This window comes from Lolium perenne, chromosome 1 (assembly GCF_019359855.2).
Source record: "Lolium perenne isolate Kyuss_39 chromosome 1, Kyuss_2.0, whole genome shotgun sequence".
Taxonomy (NCBI): domain Eukaryota; kingdom Viridiplantae; phylum Streptophyta; class Magnoliopsida; order Poales; family Poaceae; genus Lolium; species Lolium perenne.
This window is the reverse complement of record NC_067244.2, coordinates 8,342,587-8,359,808: the sequence shown is the minus strand read 5'-3', so window position 1 is coordinate 8,359,808 and position 17,222 is coordinate 8,342,587. Positions and strand designations below refer to the sequence as shown.

The 17,222-nt window shown below is 48.1% G+C and overlaps 1 protein-coding gene and 2 long non-coding RNA genes across 3 annotated transcripts; 2 read left to right on the top strand and 1 right to left on the bottom strand.

The window, feature by feature from the left end:
- Nucleotides 1-2,169: 2,169 nt before the first annotated feature.
- LOC127342669 (uncharacterized) lies at nt 2,170-4,572 on the bottom strand. The gene is made up of 3 exons (XR_007876827.2): nt 3,990-4,572; nt 2,719-3,016; nt 2,170-2,467 (listed from the first exon to the last, which is right to left on the bottom strand). It is a non-coding gene; the product is annotated as an uncharacterized lncRNA (long non-coding RNA).
- Nucleotides 4,573-9,903: 5,331 nt separating this feature from the next.
- LOC139835044 (uncharacterized) lies at nt 9,904-11,891 on the top strand. The gene is made up of 2 exons (XR_011750778.1): nt 9,904-10,187; nt 10,805-11,891. It is a non-coding gene; the product is annotated as an uncharacterized lncRNA (long non-coding RNA).
- Nucleotides 11,892-13,788: 1,897 nt separating this feature from the next.
- On the top strand, nt 13,789-16,573 carry LOC127342607 (kinetochore protein SPC25 homolog). Its single transcript, XM_071820607.1, has 7 exons — nt 13,789-14,119; nt 14,201-14,266; nt 14,371-14,517; nt 14,689-14,805; nt 14,883-15,056; nt 15,374-15,587; nt 16,256-16,573. The coding sequence occupies exons 1-7, from the start codon at nt 13,897-13,899 to the stop codon at nt 16,314-16,316; spliced, it is 1,002 nt and encodes a 333-aa protein (XP_071676708.1). The 5' UTR covers nt 13,789-13,896; the 3' UTR covers nt 16,317-16,573.
- Nucleotides 16,574-17,222: the final 649 nt, after the last annotated feature.

Sequence of the window (17,222 nt, the reverse complement as noted above, 5' to 3'; positions counted from 1 at the left end):
TAAGATCAGGTCCGACGGTCAGTGCGTCGCTGCGCCGCTGCAACGGCCGAGCGGCGGGGCTGGGACGCGGTGAGGCCGTGAGGGCAGAGCTGCAGAGAGGGCGGGCCGCGGGTGGCGCCGGGCGGACAGCCGGACTGGGCAGAGACGCAGAGTCGAGGGCGGGCGGCGGCGGCGCCGGGGCCGCGGCAGCCAGGGCGGCGGTCAGGGAGCGGCCGCGGCAGCCAGGGCGGCGGTCAGGGAGCGGCCGCGCGGGGAATCGCGTGACTGGAGAGGAGACCGCAGCCTCGTGACCTCGACTGGACGACCTCTGCTCCAATCTGGGCTAATCGCTTAATCAGGCCTTTTTCCATGGGGTATCATTTTGGGCCGGCAGAATTTCTGGGTGGGCCACGGCCCCCCGGCCCCCCCGCTGCGTCCGCCCATGTCCCTCCATTATGCTAGATAAGCCCTTACATATACCGAGCCCGGCCCGCCCATCTGGCACCGGAGAGGATTACGACAGGGCGACCCCCTTTCGCCGCAGCTTTTCGTCCTGGGCGTCGACGCCCTCGGCCGCCTCGTCCAGCGCGCGATCAGTGCGGGCATCCTGCACCAGCTGCACCCACGGCGACGCATCCCGGCGTTTTCGCTATATGCCGACGACGTAGTGCTGTTTTGCTGCCCCACGATGGAAGACGTGACCGCCATGCGTGAGATCCTGCGGCCTTTTGGCCGCGCGTCCGGCTCCCGGGTCAACTACGCTAAGAGCTCGGCCACGCTCATTCGGCTGCGACGAGGAAACCGCGGCGCCGGTCTTTGCATGAGCTCGGCTGCCCCACGTTCGGCCTGCCGCTCACCTACCTCGGCATACCGCTGACTCTGCGGAGACCAATGGCTGCACAGCTGCAACCTCTGGTTGAACGCGCTGCTGCTGGCCTCCCCACCTGGAAGGCGAAGCTCATGACCAAGGCTGGGCGAGCAACGCTGATCAAGGCGGTGATCAGCGCCATTCCCATCCACCACCAGCTTGTGCTTGGACTTCCCAAGAAAACGCTAAAACTCATCGACAAGATCAAAAGGGGATTCCTGTGGGAGGGAAAGAAGGAAGCAAAAGGTGGCAACTGCCACGTCAATTGGAGCCGCGTCTGCAGGCCCATCTCGTATGGCGGCCTGGGCATATCGGACATGGAGCGGACGGGCCTTGCGCTGCGACTTCGCTGGCCCTGGCTCTCCCGCACAGACGATCGCCGTGCGTGGAGCGACCTGGACCTACAGTTCACGCCTGAGGAACGAGCGCTGTTCTTTGCCTCCACCACCATGACGGTTGGGAATGGCCGCGACGCACTCTTCTGGGAAGACATGTGGATCGACGGCCGCGCCGTCCGTGAGATCGCGCCCAGCCTCTACGGTTGCATCCCCAAGCGCCGTCGCAAGGTTAGGACGGTCGCCCAAGGGCTGCTTGGAAACGCCTGGGCTCAGGACATCCACGGCCTCCTTGGCGTGCACGAGATTGGCCAATACCTGGCGCTCTGGGCGGCCGTTTCGCGCACAACGCTTGGCATGGAGCCCGATAGGCTGGTCTGGAAGTGGATCGCCGCGGTGGTACCTACACCGCCAAGTCTTGCTATCTTGCGCAATTCCATGGCTCCACGCCTCCAGCCTCTTGGAAGCTTACTTGGAAGACGTGGGCGCCGCCGCGGTTAGGTTTTTCACTTGGCTTGCCTGGCATGGATCGTCGCTTGGACTGCCCAACGCCTTGCGGCCTCTAGCACCATCCTCGCTGCCTCCTCTGCGACCAGATGCCTGAGACCATGCACCATCTCATCCTCGCCTGCCCCTTCTCGCGACAGGTTTGGCACGAGGTGCTAGCTCGCCTCCGCATGACCTGCCAGCCGGACAACAACGACGCCTCCCTCGATGAGTGGTGGCGCAAGGCCGTGCAGATGACCCCTAAGCCTATGTGCAAAGGGCTGGACTCCTTCACCCTGCGACGCCTTGGATGCTCTGGAAGCACCGCAATTCTTGCGTGTTTGACAGAACCCAGCCCTCAGTGCACGACTTGGTTCAGGAGATCTTCGAAGAGGCTGATCTTTGGGCTAGGGTTTTCTCGAAAAAAAAACAACATTTCCACATCCATACCACATCAATCAATGATTAGCACAATACCGGCCCACCAATCACAATACCCACTCACACAACACATAATATTTTCCATTGAACCAAACGACAGTAAATACAAAATATGCAGGTGCAATGAGTGGATACTACCTGCACCACTCCAACATGTAGCTAGACAAGAGGGTGAGCCACAACCAGCACCGGCAGCTCTTGCAACCGAAACCGAAGCGAGTCCAGGCATTTTCCACATCAACGAATCGAACCACACCGGATCTAACCGAACATGAAATTGGTAGCTCACCTTGCGGATCATGTGCTGCTACTCGTTTTGGAGACTCTCCAGGCTGCCGTTGCCGGCAATGGCGAAACCCTGGGGGTACAAAGAAACTCGGATCAGATCACGTACTAGTACGAAATCAATCGACAGCCTCTGACGCTGGCAGGCGCTGGAGAAAGAGAAGCCCCTATTCCTACAACTAAGAAGTCAGAAGCGCAGCTACCAACCAGTAAGAGATTGTGCAGCGTTGACGATTAAGATTTCTCTGTTTGACGGCTCGTCCTAACAGTCAAGTCAGGTGCTCTACCGAATTAAGGGGTGAGAGGTAATCTAAAAGCTGCTACCTTTGAAGCCGACGCTGACTAGCCCTGGAAAGGTGGCATCTCTAGGATGAGCATGTCAACCTCCTGGTCACCAGTGTCCCGCGGCTGCGTGCAGCTCCCTCGTCGACGTGCACGACGCAGACCAGTGTGATCGACGGAGCCATGTGGCGCTGCCGAATCGATGCACGGCTCGTCAACGAGCAGGCCAGTCGCGCCACCATAGCTTTGCTGTATGCACGGCGCCTCCTCTATCGTCTGCGAGGATGGGGTGTAGCTTGGGAGGAGGGGCGGTGTGGGAAGCCGCCGGCAGCTTGTCAACCTAGTGCAGGGGGAAATAATTTACATCATCGACAATATTGATAAAGTACTAACTGAGAATTTCAATAGACATGCGGCAACAATTTATCTTTGTAGATGCACTCTATATTTCGGCAATTAACTACTTCATCAAGCACTTTCAAATGCAAACAAGTCTAGTTCATTGAGAAAATTTCAGTAATTCAAACAGGTGCAGTTCGGGTAATGAAACTAGCAGTAGATCATTGGTAAATTAAAACAAGTCTAGATCATTCCTGGTAAGTAAATCATGCACTGAGCAAGAGTAGAAAAAAATTGTTTGCAAGTAAAAAAAACAAATGATTTGGTTGTAAGTGCAGTTCCAGAACCTTATGTTAGCTGGGAAAACAAATGGTACTACTCTAAATAGGATAGCAGTAGCAGGGAATCCAGAATCTCATGTTAAATCGATTCTTTCATTTTGCAGCGACTTAATTATGATCATTTGATGGTTGGAAAACGACACTGAGATCAGTACGCCAGTTACGACACATTCTATATACGTTTGAAAATCGTCGGAGAAGAATCAACCTTACACCTTAATTGGTTTCGCTTAATAATCTGTAGCGTATCGCATATACAGTAGTGCTATGGAAAGGTCAGTTGCTAGCTCTTGCAAGATAGACATGAAACTTCACTCCGGCACGGCGCACTCTCTTGGCGACAATGGCCGTGACCTCCTAGGCCCCTTAATCCAAAGAAACAAGTCGGTATGCTTCTCGAAGTGAACAACTAACAACAACAGAAACTTAAGCTAATTGATCGACCTAAGAACATATTAAGAAGAAGAAAAAATATTGAGGCGAACAAAACCCAAATCAGGTGAACTGCACAGACACTAGAACACGAGGCATGAACAGTTACCGGTGGTTAACATGACATTAACACATAATACTATATCTTGCATACTTTTCCAAGAATTCAAGGCAACTTGAGGACTTGGGCACCGTACAAACCTAGTGTAGATGATCCAAGGGATAGCTTCTCCAAGCTCTTCTTGGAAGACGGTGGTGACCTGCAGACCTTGTTGTTGTCCAGCTACTCCCCAAGGATGGCTGCAGCTCCCGACATATCTCATTGGAGGCATGCCGCTCCCCACGTCGGCTGGAGATGCGGAGGAGAGGGTGGGGGAGCGGAGGAATGGAGCGACAACGGTGGGGGACAGAGAAGGTCGAATCAGATCAACTATACTAGTACCAAATCTTGTCGTCGAATCAGCTGCTCTACCGAAGCAAGGACGGAGAGGGACCTGCTACCTTTGAATCCGACGTCGACAAACCCATGGACGGCGGCGTATCCGGGACGAGCAGCCCGACCTCCCGGTGGCCCCGCGGCTGCGTGCAGCACCGCACCGCGCTCCCTCGTCCACGCGCACGACGCAGACCGGCTTGATCGACGGAGCCGCGCGCGCCGTCGAATCGACGCACGCGGCGTCGGCAATCAGGCCAGTCGCGCCGCCAGGGTGGCTGCTGCGCGGCGCCTCCTCTTTCCTCTGCAAGGATGGGGCGGCGCTTGGAAGGAGGGGATGCCGGCGGCGGCTTGTCGATTTGGAGAGAGCGATGGGGATTGACCCAGTCCAGAATATATACTACTCCGTCCGTAGTAGAATGGATTTTCATTTCGTTTTCTCTGTTTTTTTGGGACATATTTGGACGTTGGATCTTCTGAGCGGTTGAGATCGCTGATCCGTGTGAGGCAAACTTTATCTTGTCATTGGCCATACGGAGTGTCCCGATTAGCAGCAATTATTAATGGCATGCAAGATTAATTTTTCCCGACTAACAATGCACCCGCTGGTTTCTCGCACGCCATTGGCTATTGCTTTGTCTCCCAGCAATAATAACCACTATGGAGGATCCATCTCACGGAAATACTATATTGTCACGATTTTCAAGTAAGCCAAATTTATTGCTGAATGGAATCCTAACAACTCCCTCCATATTTGAAGGAGATGGTTCAATGAAACGGCCGTCATTAATTACCCGATCATCTCGGAAATTCTATTTAGGCTCCCGCTCAGCCCCAACTATTTTGGCTCTCTACTTTGAAAATTATAGAGGCGTGTGATGAAAGTAAGTCGAAAAACAGAGTTCGGTCTCCCGAATTGGTTTGTTTCGACGTTTTGAGTCGCGTCGCAGAATAGAAATCGACAAAGTGAACCGAAAAACGGAAATTAAAAGTCGTGGGAAATCTTGCTGCGATGATCATTGCGAATTGAAAGGATTTCTCGCTTCGATCGAGCTACATTGCAACATAATTTATATTATAAACCAAAATACTTAACTAACCCTAATCCGCCGCGCTAATTTGACCCTAAAAACTAGAAATTAGCCCCGAGATTGTCACCCGGGCTTTGCTAGCGACCGAGGAGGGGTTTTCGGTCGCTGGCGGCGCCTACGCGAGGACAAGCGCAACCACCTCTACTGACGTCGCTCCCGACGAGGTCCCGCAGGTGAGCGGCGGCCTGTCTCCCTCGTCGCCGTCGTTGCCGTCGCCGCGCGGTGGAAGAGCCGGCAGCGGCGAGCTGCACGCGTCGACTTCCCCTTGCCCATCTCCGATCGTGCGATCCGGCGCGCGCGAACTGGCGCGGCCACTTGCGGGCCGCCCACTTCCAAGCGGCGTCGGAGCGCGACCGCCTAGTGCGGTCCCCCGGAGGACACGGTGGCGACTTTCCGTCGCCGATTCGCCCCCCTCCCCTACCGACGCATCTTAAGCGCCCCATTGCGGTGGGAGGGGTGGTGGCGGAGGAGCGGAGAAGTCGACTCCGACGAAGTAATTCCTCCCCGGAGGTGGAGAGTCAATGCGGTGGAGCGGCGGCAGGAGCGGCGGGGGAGTAGGGTTTTGGAACCCAACTCCCCACCGCGGCCTGTATTTATACAGTTCGACGCTCCACTTTCTCGGGCCCCCGAACTTCTAATACGGGCCGGCCCACCGATTCGGGTGCTGTTCTGCGCATATTTCAGCCCGAACCCGTAAATCCGCCGGAAAAATTCGGTTCCAGCGAGATTTACGGGCTTTGTTAGAGATGCTCTTAGGAGCACGTGCTAGAGCCAACTCTCGCTCTAATAGTAGCTATATAGTAGCTTGCACGTACTCCTTTCTTGTAGGAATAATGCCTATGACCTAATCAAAAGCATATGGATTCACCTAGTACTCGAGCTACACAAACTCTAGAAGCTCTAGTGGTTAGGGTTAGACGACACGGGAGGCAACAAAAACCGCACCACCACTCGCTCTCTCCCTCCCAGCCCACCCCCGCCCCATTCGCCGCCGCCGAAGGTCACACATGGCAAAGCATTAGCGGTGACGGCGGCGGGGTCTCTCCCGTGGGCGGCAAACTTTTTCCCTTGAGGGGGAGTTCTTTGCGGAATGGATGGCGCGTGGGCGAGGCTTCTTCTCGCCGGTGGTGTGCATGTTGCAGCGGAGTCGAGATAGAGGTTCCCCACGATCTTCGAGTCGGTGACGCTCATGGAGAAGGGAAGGTACCCATCGTACCCTGGCACCGGATCCCCACCTCCGAGTCAACGCGAGTAATGAAAATGTTAAGGCTTTGTCTTGTTCCCTTAGTGCACCAGATAGATTCCACATATACAACTGGCTATTGCCTCCGACCCATGATGTGTGCTAGCTTTTAATCAATGGGCTGACCTACGGGAAGATATACCAAAACAATTGGACGAGCTTGTCGTCATAAAGAAAATTAGGAGAGTAAATAGAAACTCGGAGTCTTGCGTCTGGATATGCATCCTCATACGCCACTGGAACTGCGTCCTCCTCTGGATCAGCATTACGTATACTCCTACACAAGGGTGGGCATTCGGTTTTAACCGAAATTTAGGTTCGGTTTTTGCGGTTTTTGAACAAATTCGGTTTTCAAAAATGGTAACCGAAATTGGCATGAAAATTTAGGAAACCGAAGATTCGGTTAACCGAAAAATTCGGTTCGATTTTCGGTTAAAACCGAATGAACCTACTCACTTGAACAAATAGTAGGCATCACCGAAGAAAGCAAATAGTGATTGACATATCAACACAAAAAGCATCAACTGCGCAAGAAATCGACAAATGAGCACCAATCATGGAGGGATGCTTTTTGGTAGGCTGCGGCACTTGTGGTACAGGTGCATCACTCGTGAGCGATTAAAAGGGGTAGCTAAGACTTCGAGCGACGTGTTCTTTTATGCAGGCTTCACGCTATATTCAGAAAAAGCTAGTACATCAAAGACCAAAGTCATACATTGAATGAACAATTTTTGGAACATCAAACGCAATTGGGCTTCTATGGAATGATCGGTTTATGCACAAATTGATGAGGTTACTCAATTCGGTCTTGTTCGGTTGGTGGGGCTAAAAACCGAATTCTACCAAATTTAATTCGGTTAGTATAAATCGAAACAAAAAAAATAGCGGTTAATGGAAAAAACCGAGATTTCGGTTAGTTCGGTTTCGGCTTCGGTTCGGTTTTCGGTTTCACGGTTTTTATGCCAACCCTGATGCACAACAGTGAGAACAATTCAAACTGCAAATCCATTAAAATTGGAGTGGTCAAGTTAAGTGCAAGTGAAATTCAAAACAAGGGCCTTCCTATAAAGTTGGAATTTTACCACGGCGACTTCAAACATGGTGTCTTTCGTCAACTTATTTGCCCAAAATCTAGCAAAAGGAAATGCGGGAATATCCAAAACCAGAACATGTATTCCATTGAACTCACTTGAGATTATGCTTAGTTTCAAACCAATAGTTAAATGATACACCATTGCATGTGATAATACTTATATCCAGGTATGTCTAGTAGATACTGCCATATGCAACTACAGACGACTTAGATTTATTAAAAATTCAAGAAATTTCTCGATGTAAATGCACACATGCACTTCCCGACATATTTTTTGTTGCAACTATGACGACATGAATACCACATCGAAACAAGCATGTGGAAATTTTGAGGCAGTCTATGGCTATGAAAAACCTGAATAAAACAAAAGGTAACATCACGGGAAGGAAACTAAGCTCACATAAAAAATCCACATTGCCATCTAATCTAAGCATAGGGGATCTCAATCACAGGAACATTTACCAATTTTGTCATAGGTAGACATGCTAACTGAAGAAAACAATGTGAGCAAAGTGAAAACGCGTTTTCATACCACCATGGAGAGTCTCTCCGTGCTCTCGACATTCTTCTTGCTAAGAAGATGTTGCTTACCTCCATCACCCTGAACCGCTTCACCAATGGTTTAGTGACAGACACAAAAGAGGAACAAAATCAAGAAACACCAAATGCAACTGATGGACTTGTAAGAACAAATGCATAGGCCAAGAGGGACCAATAGGAACCCTTACCATCTTTCGTGATGATGGCGATGGAGCAGGGCCGCCGGGGAGAGCGCAGTAGTGGTGGTGACTACCAAACGACATGCCAGATCAATGGGGCGGCGCTCATGGATGCATGCATAATCGCAAGGCCGTGGCTATTGGGCGACTGGTGCTGCCTCTATCCTCGTGGGAGCAGGATCCGACGTGTTCGACCTTGCAGCCACTGGATCAGGCCTTGCTGACATCGGGTCTAGCGATTCGTCGTTGGCTTGGACCAAAAAGGCCATCCTTTTTAAAGGAGGGGGCTCAGTGATCCGATGGAAGGTGGAAGGAGCGCGGTGATGCAAGGGATGGTGGCGCGATGAGCCAAGGGAGCATGGTGGCAAAGGCGAAGGAAGCGCAATGACGAGGTGAGGGCAGGCGAGGTGGAGCATAGAGAGGGAGTGCAGGTGCAACGCGGGTGAGGTCACGAGGTTGAGCGTGAGGGTGGAGTGCGGTTTGAAGGAGAAAAATCTCGAGGCCGTGGGGGTGGCACTGCTTCATGAATATGACTATCCAAGAGGAAGATTGTGAACTTACAGTGCAAAACTACCACTCCGAGGCCATCAACCCAAGAAGTTGTTCTCTTTATTTTTGTTTTTCCCATGTTGATTTTAGCACATATTATAAATTAGACAAAGAGTAGGGTTACATGAAATCACCACTTTGAAGTAAAATCTAGGGTAGGGGTAAGAATCTCGGGAGCCATGAAATAGGATTATGACGTTGGGAGTATTAGTTTTGGTTTTTGCTTCGTGATGTTAAGACGGGGATTTCCTTCCTTTTGGATTAAAAGCATAATGTTGTCCTAATGTAGTACACATTGAAACATTATATATGCTTATAATCTAAAGAGGATGCCCTAATGCATGAAAATTGGTCTTGACATTTTTTAAAATATCATGAGGTGACAAGATCATGTCTATTACACACTTTTGGGTTGAACAACTAGGTTTCTACAACTATTGCGGGTCATGTTACAATCTTAGCTAGTGACTTTGTGTCACCGAGATTTTCCGGGAACATCGTCTATCGTTCATACAACCATCACCACTCCCCTGTTCCGGCAAACCAAGGCGCATACGCGCAAACCGTCACACGACAAGAACAATCTCGACATCGTGATTCCATTCGGGCGATAAATCGCTTGACAACCCCGCGATATCAACACATCTACTGAATGAAGTTCAGTTCAAAACTTGTTTGCTCTAGTTTGCCGAGCTCGGTAAGAGATATTTGTACACATTTTTTTAAAAAAAAAATCAAAGATAGAGAGAGACGTACACATATATATATGCATGTACTTGTAGAGAAGGTGCCTATGAAAGTATGAATGCATGCTGTGTGTGTGATTCAATCAAGTCGGTAGTATTTATTTCTAGAAATAAGAGCATTCCCGCGCAGGATTTGGCCAAACGAATTTATTTGGTTTTTGGGCCGAGGCTCGCGCGTTTTGAGCGGAGACGGAGTCCAATAGTCCAATAGGGCTACTGGCCCAGCAGCGGCGTCTCCCATTCCATTGAGCTGCCACCCAGATCGAAGGCGGCCGCCGCTCTTCCCCGTCGACTTCCACCTCCCCTCCGCCGTCCCCTTCTCCATCGGGCCAAGCTCCACCCGCTCCCGAGCCCCACGCACAAGATCGATCTCCGCCGCCATGGTGTTTCCTTGACTGAAACTTTGTTTCTCTGCAGAGGAGCAGCAGTTTCTTTTGGGAGGCGTTCTAGTACTAGAACCGCCGGTACGGCAGCTTCTCCGGCCACATCCGTTGGTGCTACCTTGGGAGGGGCTGCAGTTTTCAGGTACGGGAAGCTCTTACAGTGTTGGTTCAAGACACTCTTTACTCGCGGACTTGGTAAGCTGTATACTGGCTACAGGAACGAGCATATCAATTTGATATGGATTAGTGGGGGCTAGATAGGCTGAAACTGCGATTTCTGTTGAAAGTTGCGTACATTTGGTGGTAGCACTGTCAGCTGTCAGTTTTTATGGATGACTATCTTTGGTTTGACTGTCTGCGTTGGCCACTTCCCTTGAACATTTTAGCACCATCGGTTTACAGCTAGTACTTGTACCCCCTAAACTAGTTTATACGTGGATGGATATCTATGGTAATGGAGCTTTAGTCAGGTTCAGCCAATTATTCAACACTAATTCATTTGGGGTAGTAATACCCTACTAGAATACTGCAAAAAGAAGGATATGCTGCTGCTAGTGAGGCCCTCTTCTCCATGTAATTTCGCTAAACAAAATTTCTTTTTTGATATTGAATTGGTAGGATCTTGCGTGTATGGATGCCAACATGTTTGAGTCAACGAATAATGGTTGTGTGCATAGGCACTAGTATATGCTAAATTGGTTTGATCTTTTGATGTTTTCTCATGCATACGCTGTACTGAGAATCTTGCATATTTTTCAGGTTCAAATCATACTGGAAGAGGAGATGAGGGGTGTGAAGGGGAGGTACCGGGAGGCGGTGTCGGAGGAAGCGTGGTGGTGAACACCATCGGCAACATCCTGAAGTGCAGCGTGGGGGCACTCAGGTGGCTGAGAATCGACTAGTATACTGATTGCAATTGTTCAGTATATGGAGCCTTCCATTTGTTCTTCAAGAATTGATGCATGAATTTGTTCTAGATTAAATGCATGACTTGGTTCAGACCCTTGATTGGACAGGAATTTGCCATGTTCCCTAGCATTGCTTCTTGTTCATGGACAGCAAGTTGTTCTTATGTGAAGATTGAGATAGATCTGATGCGTATTATTTGACCATACTTGAACTTTTGTGTACAATATCATTGCCCTATTATTTTGCAGCCTTTTCGAAATATTTGTATTTGTTTTGCTGATCGTGCTCTGTTTCTTGTACGAGGATAACAAGGAGGACTGAACGACCGTGGTTGCCCCTTCTTTGACTCCATGTGTTTTACGGGGAAGTTTCTAGCTCCTCTGTGTGATTTCCAAGTCTTTTGTAGTCTTTAGACCTCAAATAAGTGTGAAGTTTGAATTGCTTTCTTGGATATAGTGGATGTACTTGCTTCTGTGAAATGAAGCTTGAGTTTATGGCAGGTTTTCGCGGTGGCGGCAGCCGTGGCTCACCTCTGGCTGCTTTTGGTCAAGCCGTTCAGGCTTGTGGTGGTGCATCTGGTAGACAAGCAATGTAAGCTCTGAAACGCCGATACTCCATCTGGAAAATTTCTGAGCTTGGCGCCCTCCCAAATGTTTGCCTGATGGCTGTTTGTTGTGTCTGACGCGCGCACCATTTTCAGAAGCTAATGTTTACTGGTTGGTATGTGTTTTTTTGCTTTCGGTTGAAGCATTTGTATACATGTATACAAATGCTTTCTCTTGTCTGTTTTGCTCGTCGTTACGGTCGGGCGTCGCCGCTGCTGCTGCTGGTGCCGTGATGGATTCTTGTTATGTGTTAGAAGGGCGACAGCTTATTGTTGTACAATAATGTAATGATGATGATGTATTCTTTTGAGTATTGTGCGGTGTTTGTTTCATTATTCTTTTCTTTTTTATTTAAAAAGAAATGAAAACGGAAATCACAGGGAGAAGGGAACGTGGCCCATGGCCCATGCATATAACCAAGTCGCCAAGAATTAATACCACTCGTCGAGCCGTTTTGACTCGGCGGAATTGTTTTGAGGTGAAAGAAAACAGGCAAACATGATTTGTACGTTATCAAAGACCACAACTGCTTTATACATAAAAAAAAGGCCACTATTACTTTACGCATGTACATTGAAAAGATGCGATTTTTTGCACCATCCATCTGAAATAGTACTAGTAGAATAGAAGGAAAAGAAAAAGGAGGAGGCCTCGTATAGTCGTATGTATGGATTGATGGCAAACTTGGAAGAAGGTGGAGCTCGGGTCAACGCGCGCTGAAGCGAACCAGTGGGAAAACAATCTGATGAGCGCCTCGAGAACCAGTGGGACAAGAGGACTTCGGACCGGTGGCTGTTGCTTCTTGGGAACGAACGCCGCCCAGGAGAAGAAGCGAGAATATGTGTGGCTGCCATAATCGAGCTTTCCGATTTCCGACGAGCTGTCGAGCCAAAATGGTAAACGATGTAGATTTCCGGCAAATTTTGTCTCGACGCGCGCGATCGTATCTATCCAGCCAAGAATTCCTTTTCCGAACAAATTCTTACGTGCAAGTGAACACTTTAACATGAAGGGAAGATAATTGAAATATGACAATTTTTCAATCAAAACGTGTGTCCTAGAAATTTGCTTTTCAACCAAGATTGGTATGTCAATAATTTAGTGTTACCTTTTATAAAAATTGCGTAAAATTGTTGCATCATTTAGAGCTTGCTTCATTGAACACAACAAAATATTTAAGAAAATCAACCGCACATTAAAATGTGAAAAACTAACAAACACAACAACATAAATTTAAAATTTACATCTTAGCTATGCAGAGGCTGTGTGTAATGCTTGATACTTCGAGTAATAAAACGCCCTTTATCAAAAAAATAAATTTAAAATTTGCAGCATGAAGACAACATCTTGGACATATGCCCAGACCATCACAACATGTCACATGTGTGTGCATATAGCAGAGAAGACACGAGCTTGCAGCAAATAGAAAGACCCTTATGGCTAACATCAAAAATCTCAATTATACTAACTTGTAACTAATCAAATAGGAGGCACCACATTCATTAGTTTGGGGATCACCTACCGCAAGTTCGACTCAACAGAGCCCCAACCAAGCCATGGCAGACAAACATTGGCAAATTTCTCGTTGGCATTCAGGAGCGCATCAGCCCGAGATCTAGCACGAGATATATTTTCTGGTGGGCCAAGATGCTCGTCTAGTGGGCCCATGATGTATGTGGGTCACACAATGGTTAAGTTAACCTAGGATTGTGTAATGATTAGCATTACAGTCTAGTTGCCTTGATGCAAACACCGGCGGAGTATTCTTCAAACTTTCCTGAAGATACCTATATTTTTGAAAGAAATATAGATCTTTTGGCATTTTTTGTTGAGTTAACGGATAGAAACACTCTTTTCATGGAAAATCTTTGGAGTCGCAATCACTCCTTTATATATGTATTTCTTTATATTCCCATTTTTGTGATATTTCAATTGTACATACTTAAAATTAGAGGATATAGATCTTTTGAATTGTTTTGGTGAGTTCACAAATAGAAACACTATTTTCATGGAAAATCTTTTGGAGTTGCAATCACTCCTTTATATATGCATTTCTTTATGTTCCCATTTTTGTTATATTTCACTTGTGCATACTTAACATTACAGATGTTCCTAAAATTATATGTCTTATATGCTTTTGCAATCACATTTTAATGGGTCACTTGTGCCCTAGAAAAATCTTTGTCCAGGTTTGAAAAGCCAGCAGCTTAAACCCAGGGAGGGGCAGAACTGTAAATAGCACAGAAACAGAAGAAGCGAGTTCCTATTCCCCCGCCGCTGAACTCTCAGCGCCGGCGGCGCCTCGCTGGCTCAAGGTCCCTGCGCCCGCTCGAGGAGATGGCAGCAGCGGGGTCCGAATCGGAGATGCAGGCGGACTTGGCGGCGCAGCGGGCGGCTTGCGAGCGGCAGGTCGCCGCCGGCCGGGACCCCTCAGCCTGGGCGGCCTTCCGCGCCGGCCTACACTCCGCCCGCTCCGGCGCCCACCAAACTTTCTCGCGCAAAGGCACGCCCCCTCCTCTCTCCCTCTGTCCCTCAGTCATCTCAACCGGCGCAGCCGAATGTGGGTTTCCCCTCGCCGAATGAAATCCTTCAAATTTGCGGTTTCCCCTCTGATTGGTGAGGTTTCTTCTCCGTGTCGCAGGGGACCTCGCCGGGCTCCAGAAGCAGCTCCGCGACCTGGAGACCGACCTAGCGCAAACCCTGTCCCGTAAGTCTGCACACCTTGGATGCTGCACGCTGTTCTTTCTGCGTGTACCCGTAAGTTCCTGGATGAATTGGTCATGGCGAAATCTGGGTGCCAACCTTTTGCAGTCAAAATCGCCAAGGAGAGGAAGCGCGAGCGCATTATGGAGTCGATCTCAGCCTCGGCTGCCGCAAGCGAGCAGCTCCGGAACACCGTCACCGACCAGACGAACACGAGAGTCCAGCATGCCGCGGTTGTATCGCGCGCGCTCGACGGTAAACTTCGATATTGTTAGTTTGTCATTTGGGGGGGGGGGGCGGGGGGGAGTTAGTGCTGCTGTGGTATATATACTGTTGAAACAGTGTAGCTTTATATCTGTCGTCCCACCTTGATTAAATTGTGCCTACAATAGACCATACATTGACGAAGTACACGTACCGTGGCAGCTGTCGAGGCTCTCGAAGCGAAGAACAGCGAAGACGGACAGTGGAGGGAAGATATAGACAAAGCTGTTTCATGGTACCAGCAGTTTGCCGGCTTCCAGGTCGTCGAGGAAGTACAAGGTAACCGATAACTTTTAGTGCTGTGCTGAAGGAAAATCACGTTGTTTCCTCCTGACAATCGTGCTGTTTCCCTCCAGGTGTGAGATTCGTCTTTGACAAAGTTGACTCGCAAGCTCCCGAGAAGGAGTTCTCGATGGTCTTAAAGTTTGACAAAGACTCCGAGGAACTGCTCAAGGATTTGAACCTCGCTAACGATCTGCCCAAGTTTGTAAGAATCACCCGAGAAAGGATCCAGGCTGCTTCGATGAACGGTACCCAATATTTAAGTTTTTTGCCGAGCATAAGTTCATAAACATCTCACATCAGTGCAACAAACAATCTGCATGTCCACCCTTTACTGTTGTGTGTTAGTAAGCTTAAACATGCATGTTTCCTCCTAGTAACCATGTGTGCATTGGCGACTCTTTGATTTTGGTGTTTCAGTATTAATGAAATCAGATGTGGATGTTCTGAATGATCCAGTGCATTTATTTTCACGTACAAGATTGGGTTTTGCATGCTCTCATGAACCGTGCACATAAGCTTTCATCTTTAAAATCTTTGATTTTGATTACTTTGATTTCCACAGGGACTCTTCCTGTAAGCACAACTGTTTGTCCAGATGCTTCCCCTCTACCAATCTCATCTCCGCCGATAATGTCAGTTGATTCTAGTAGCAGAAATGATGCTGATCAAAGCCACTCCCAAAGTAAGAACAAGAAGAAGGCTCTTCCTGCTAAGAGAAGAGCTTCTGCCTTGTCGGCAGCATCTCCTGGCTCTGTGCGTCGCTCCCACGCTTTCCGGTAATTTGTTTCATCTCTTCTAGATATGTTTCAAGTTTCTGTGTAGATGAATCACTAGCAGAGTACTTCCCTGTAAACTGATTTAGTAATGATTTCTCGCTAAATGTCAAAGCACCCCAAAACTTGGTATGACCATTGTGAATTGACGGAGCTAGGTAAAATTGACGAAGCTAGATTAGATAGTGCTGGTTTTCCAACTTTCATTGGGGTCAGCTAACCCCAGTGCCCTCATGCCATCTTCATTTGTACATTTGAGGCTAGGCGATGATTTTCAGTTACCACTGGGTTAGTATCCTATCGCAGCAAAAATGGCAATCTATGGCAGTAACTGTATGTTGCGTTATATTTTAAAGTATACTGTAGACTAGCCAACCATTGTTATTTTCAATTATACTGTAGACTAGCCAACCAATGTTATTTCAGTGAATGTGCAACATTTACTTTTTTTATAGTAGAAAATCCAGCGAGAAATGGGAATTGCATTCACAGATCGTACTCTTCAACACCCCACGCTGCATTTCCGTTCAGTTCAGCCAACGAGCAGGCACTCTATTTTGAGCCGTGTTATGCAAAGCCCACACGACATTCACGGAGGAAAACAGGCGAGTCCTCAAGGATGAATAGTTTAAGAGAAAAATAACTTTTTTTTTTGCATCGCCTTTGCTCAGGGAAACATGTGAGTCCTCAGAGGAAGCAGACCCTGACCCTGGAACACTAAGCCCTGACTGATGATTGTGTCTCCTGCTCTTGCTGCCCTGTGTAAACACGATCATATATTGTCCAGTCCCCTTTAACTAACGCAAATGACTGGCTTGGAGAAATATGCAGATCTTTTGTTGTTGTCATAGTCGATTGTTTCGAACAAACATTTGTTAAGTTTGTTGTTGCGTTGTGATCGTAAAACTCTGGGCATGCACGAAGGTTGATGTACTTTTGTATGTGGTTTGTGATATGCAATGTATGTATTGCTGAGCTGTTGAGTACTAGTCCCTATGCTGCTAATACATTTGATATTACATATATTTTATGATGAAACTAATTTGATCAACACACCAGTCAAGCTTACCACTAATATTGTGCCAATGATCGTGTTTGTGCACTATTCCCTTCTTTGAGGTGTCGCTTGTGGAGAAGATGGATTTCTAGTTGTGGTGTTTGGTCTGTTGCTACAAGGTGGACTATTCTTTTCTTTAATTCTTTTTAGCTATGTGTATCCATTCCAACCGATCATAGTAGTTCTCTTCACTTTGGTAAGAATTGGAAGTTGACATGCAAGTAGAATGGTCAAATGATAAATAGAGTAGAAAAGACATGATTGATTGGCAATTCATGAATGACCTGCCAAACACATATCTCATGCTCACAGCGTGTTTTGCTAACATGAGTTAACAAAGACTATATAGATGTATAGAAGCCCTATATATACCCCTCACTTAGGATGTCAACAAAGTGAATGATGATATCAGACTTGCCTACCTCTAGCTTCGGCCGACCTAAAATATTAGAGGAAAACAAAAAAATATCGTCGCCCATGGAAATGGAATTAGAGCTCTTTTTTGGTATCCCTCCATTATGCTAGACAAGCCCTTACATATACACTCAACAAGTCCAACCAATTGCAGTTCTGGTTGTCCC

What these genes read in the sequence shown, in the direction of transcription:
- LOC127342607 (XM_071820607.1), top strand. Translation starts at nt 13,897, where the DNA reads ATGGCAGCAGCGGGGTCCGAATCGGAGATGCAGGCGGACTTGGCGGCG. An exon ending in GGTCGTCGAGGAAGTACAAG is followed by an intron (nt 14,806 to 14,882) that starts GTAACCGATAAC and finishes GTTTCCCTCCAG; the next exon opens with GTGTGAGATTCGTCTTTGAC. An exon ending in CGTCGCTCCCACGCTTTCCG is followed by an intron (nt 15,588 to 16,255) that starts GTAATTTGTTTC and finishes GCCTTTGCTCAG; the next exon opens with GGAAACATGTGAGTCCTCAG.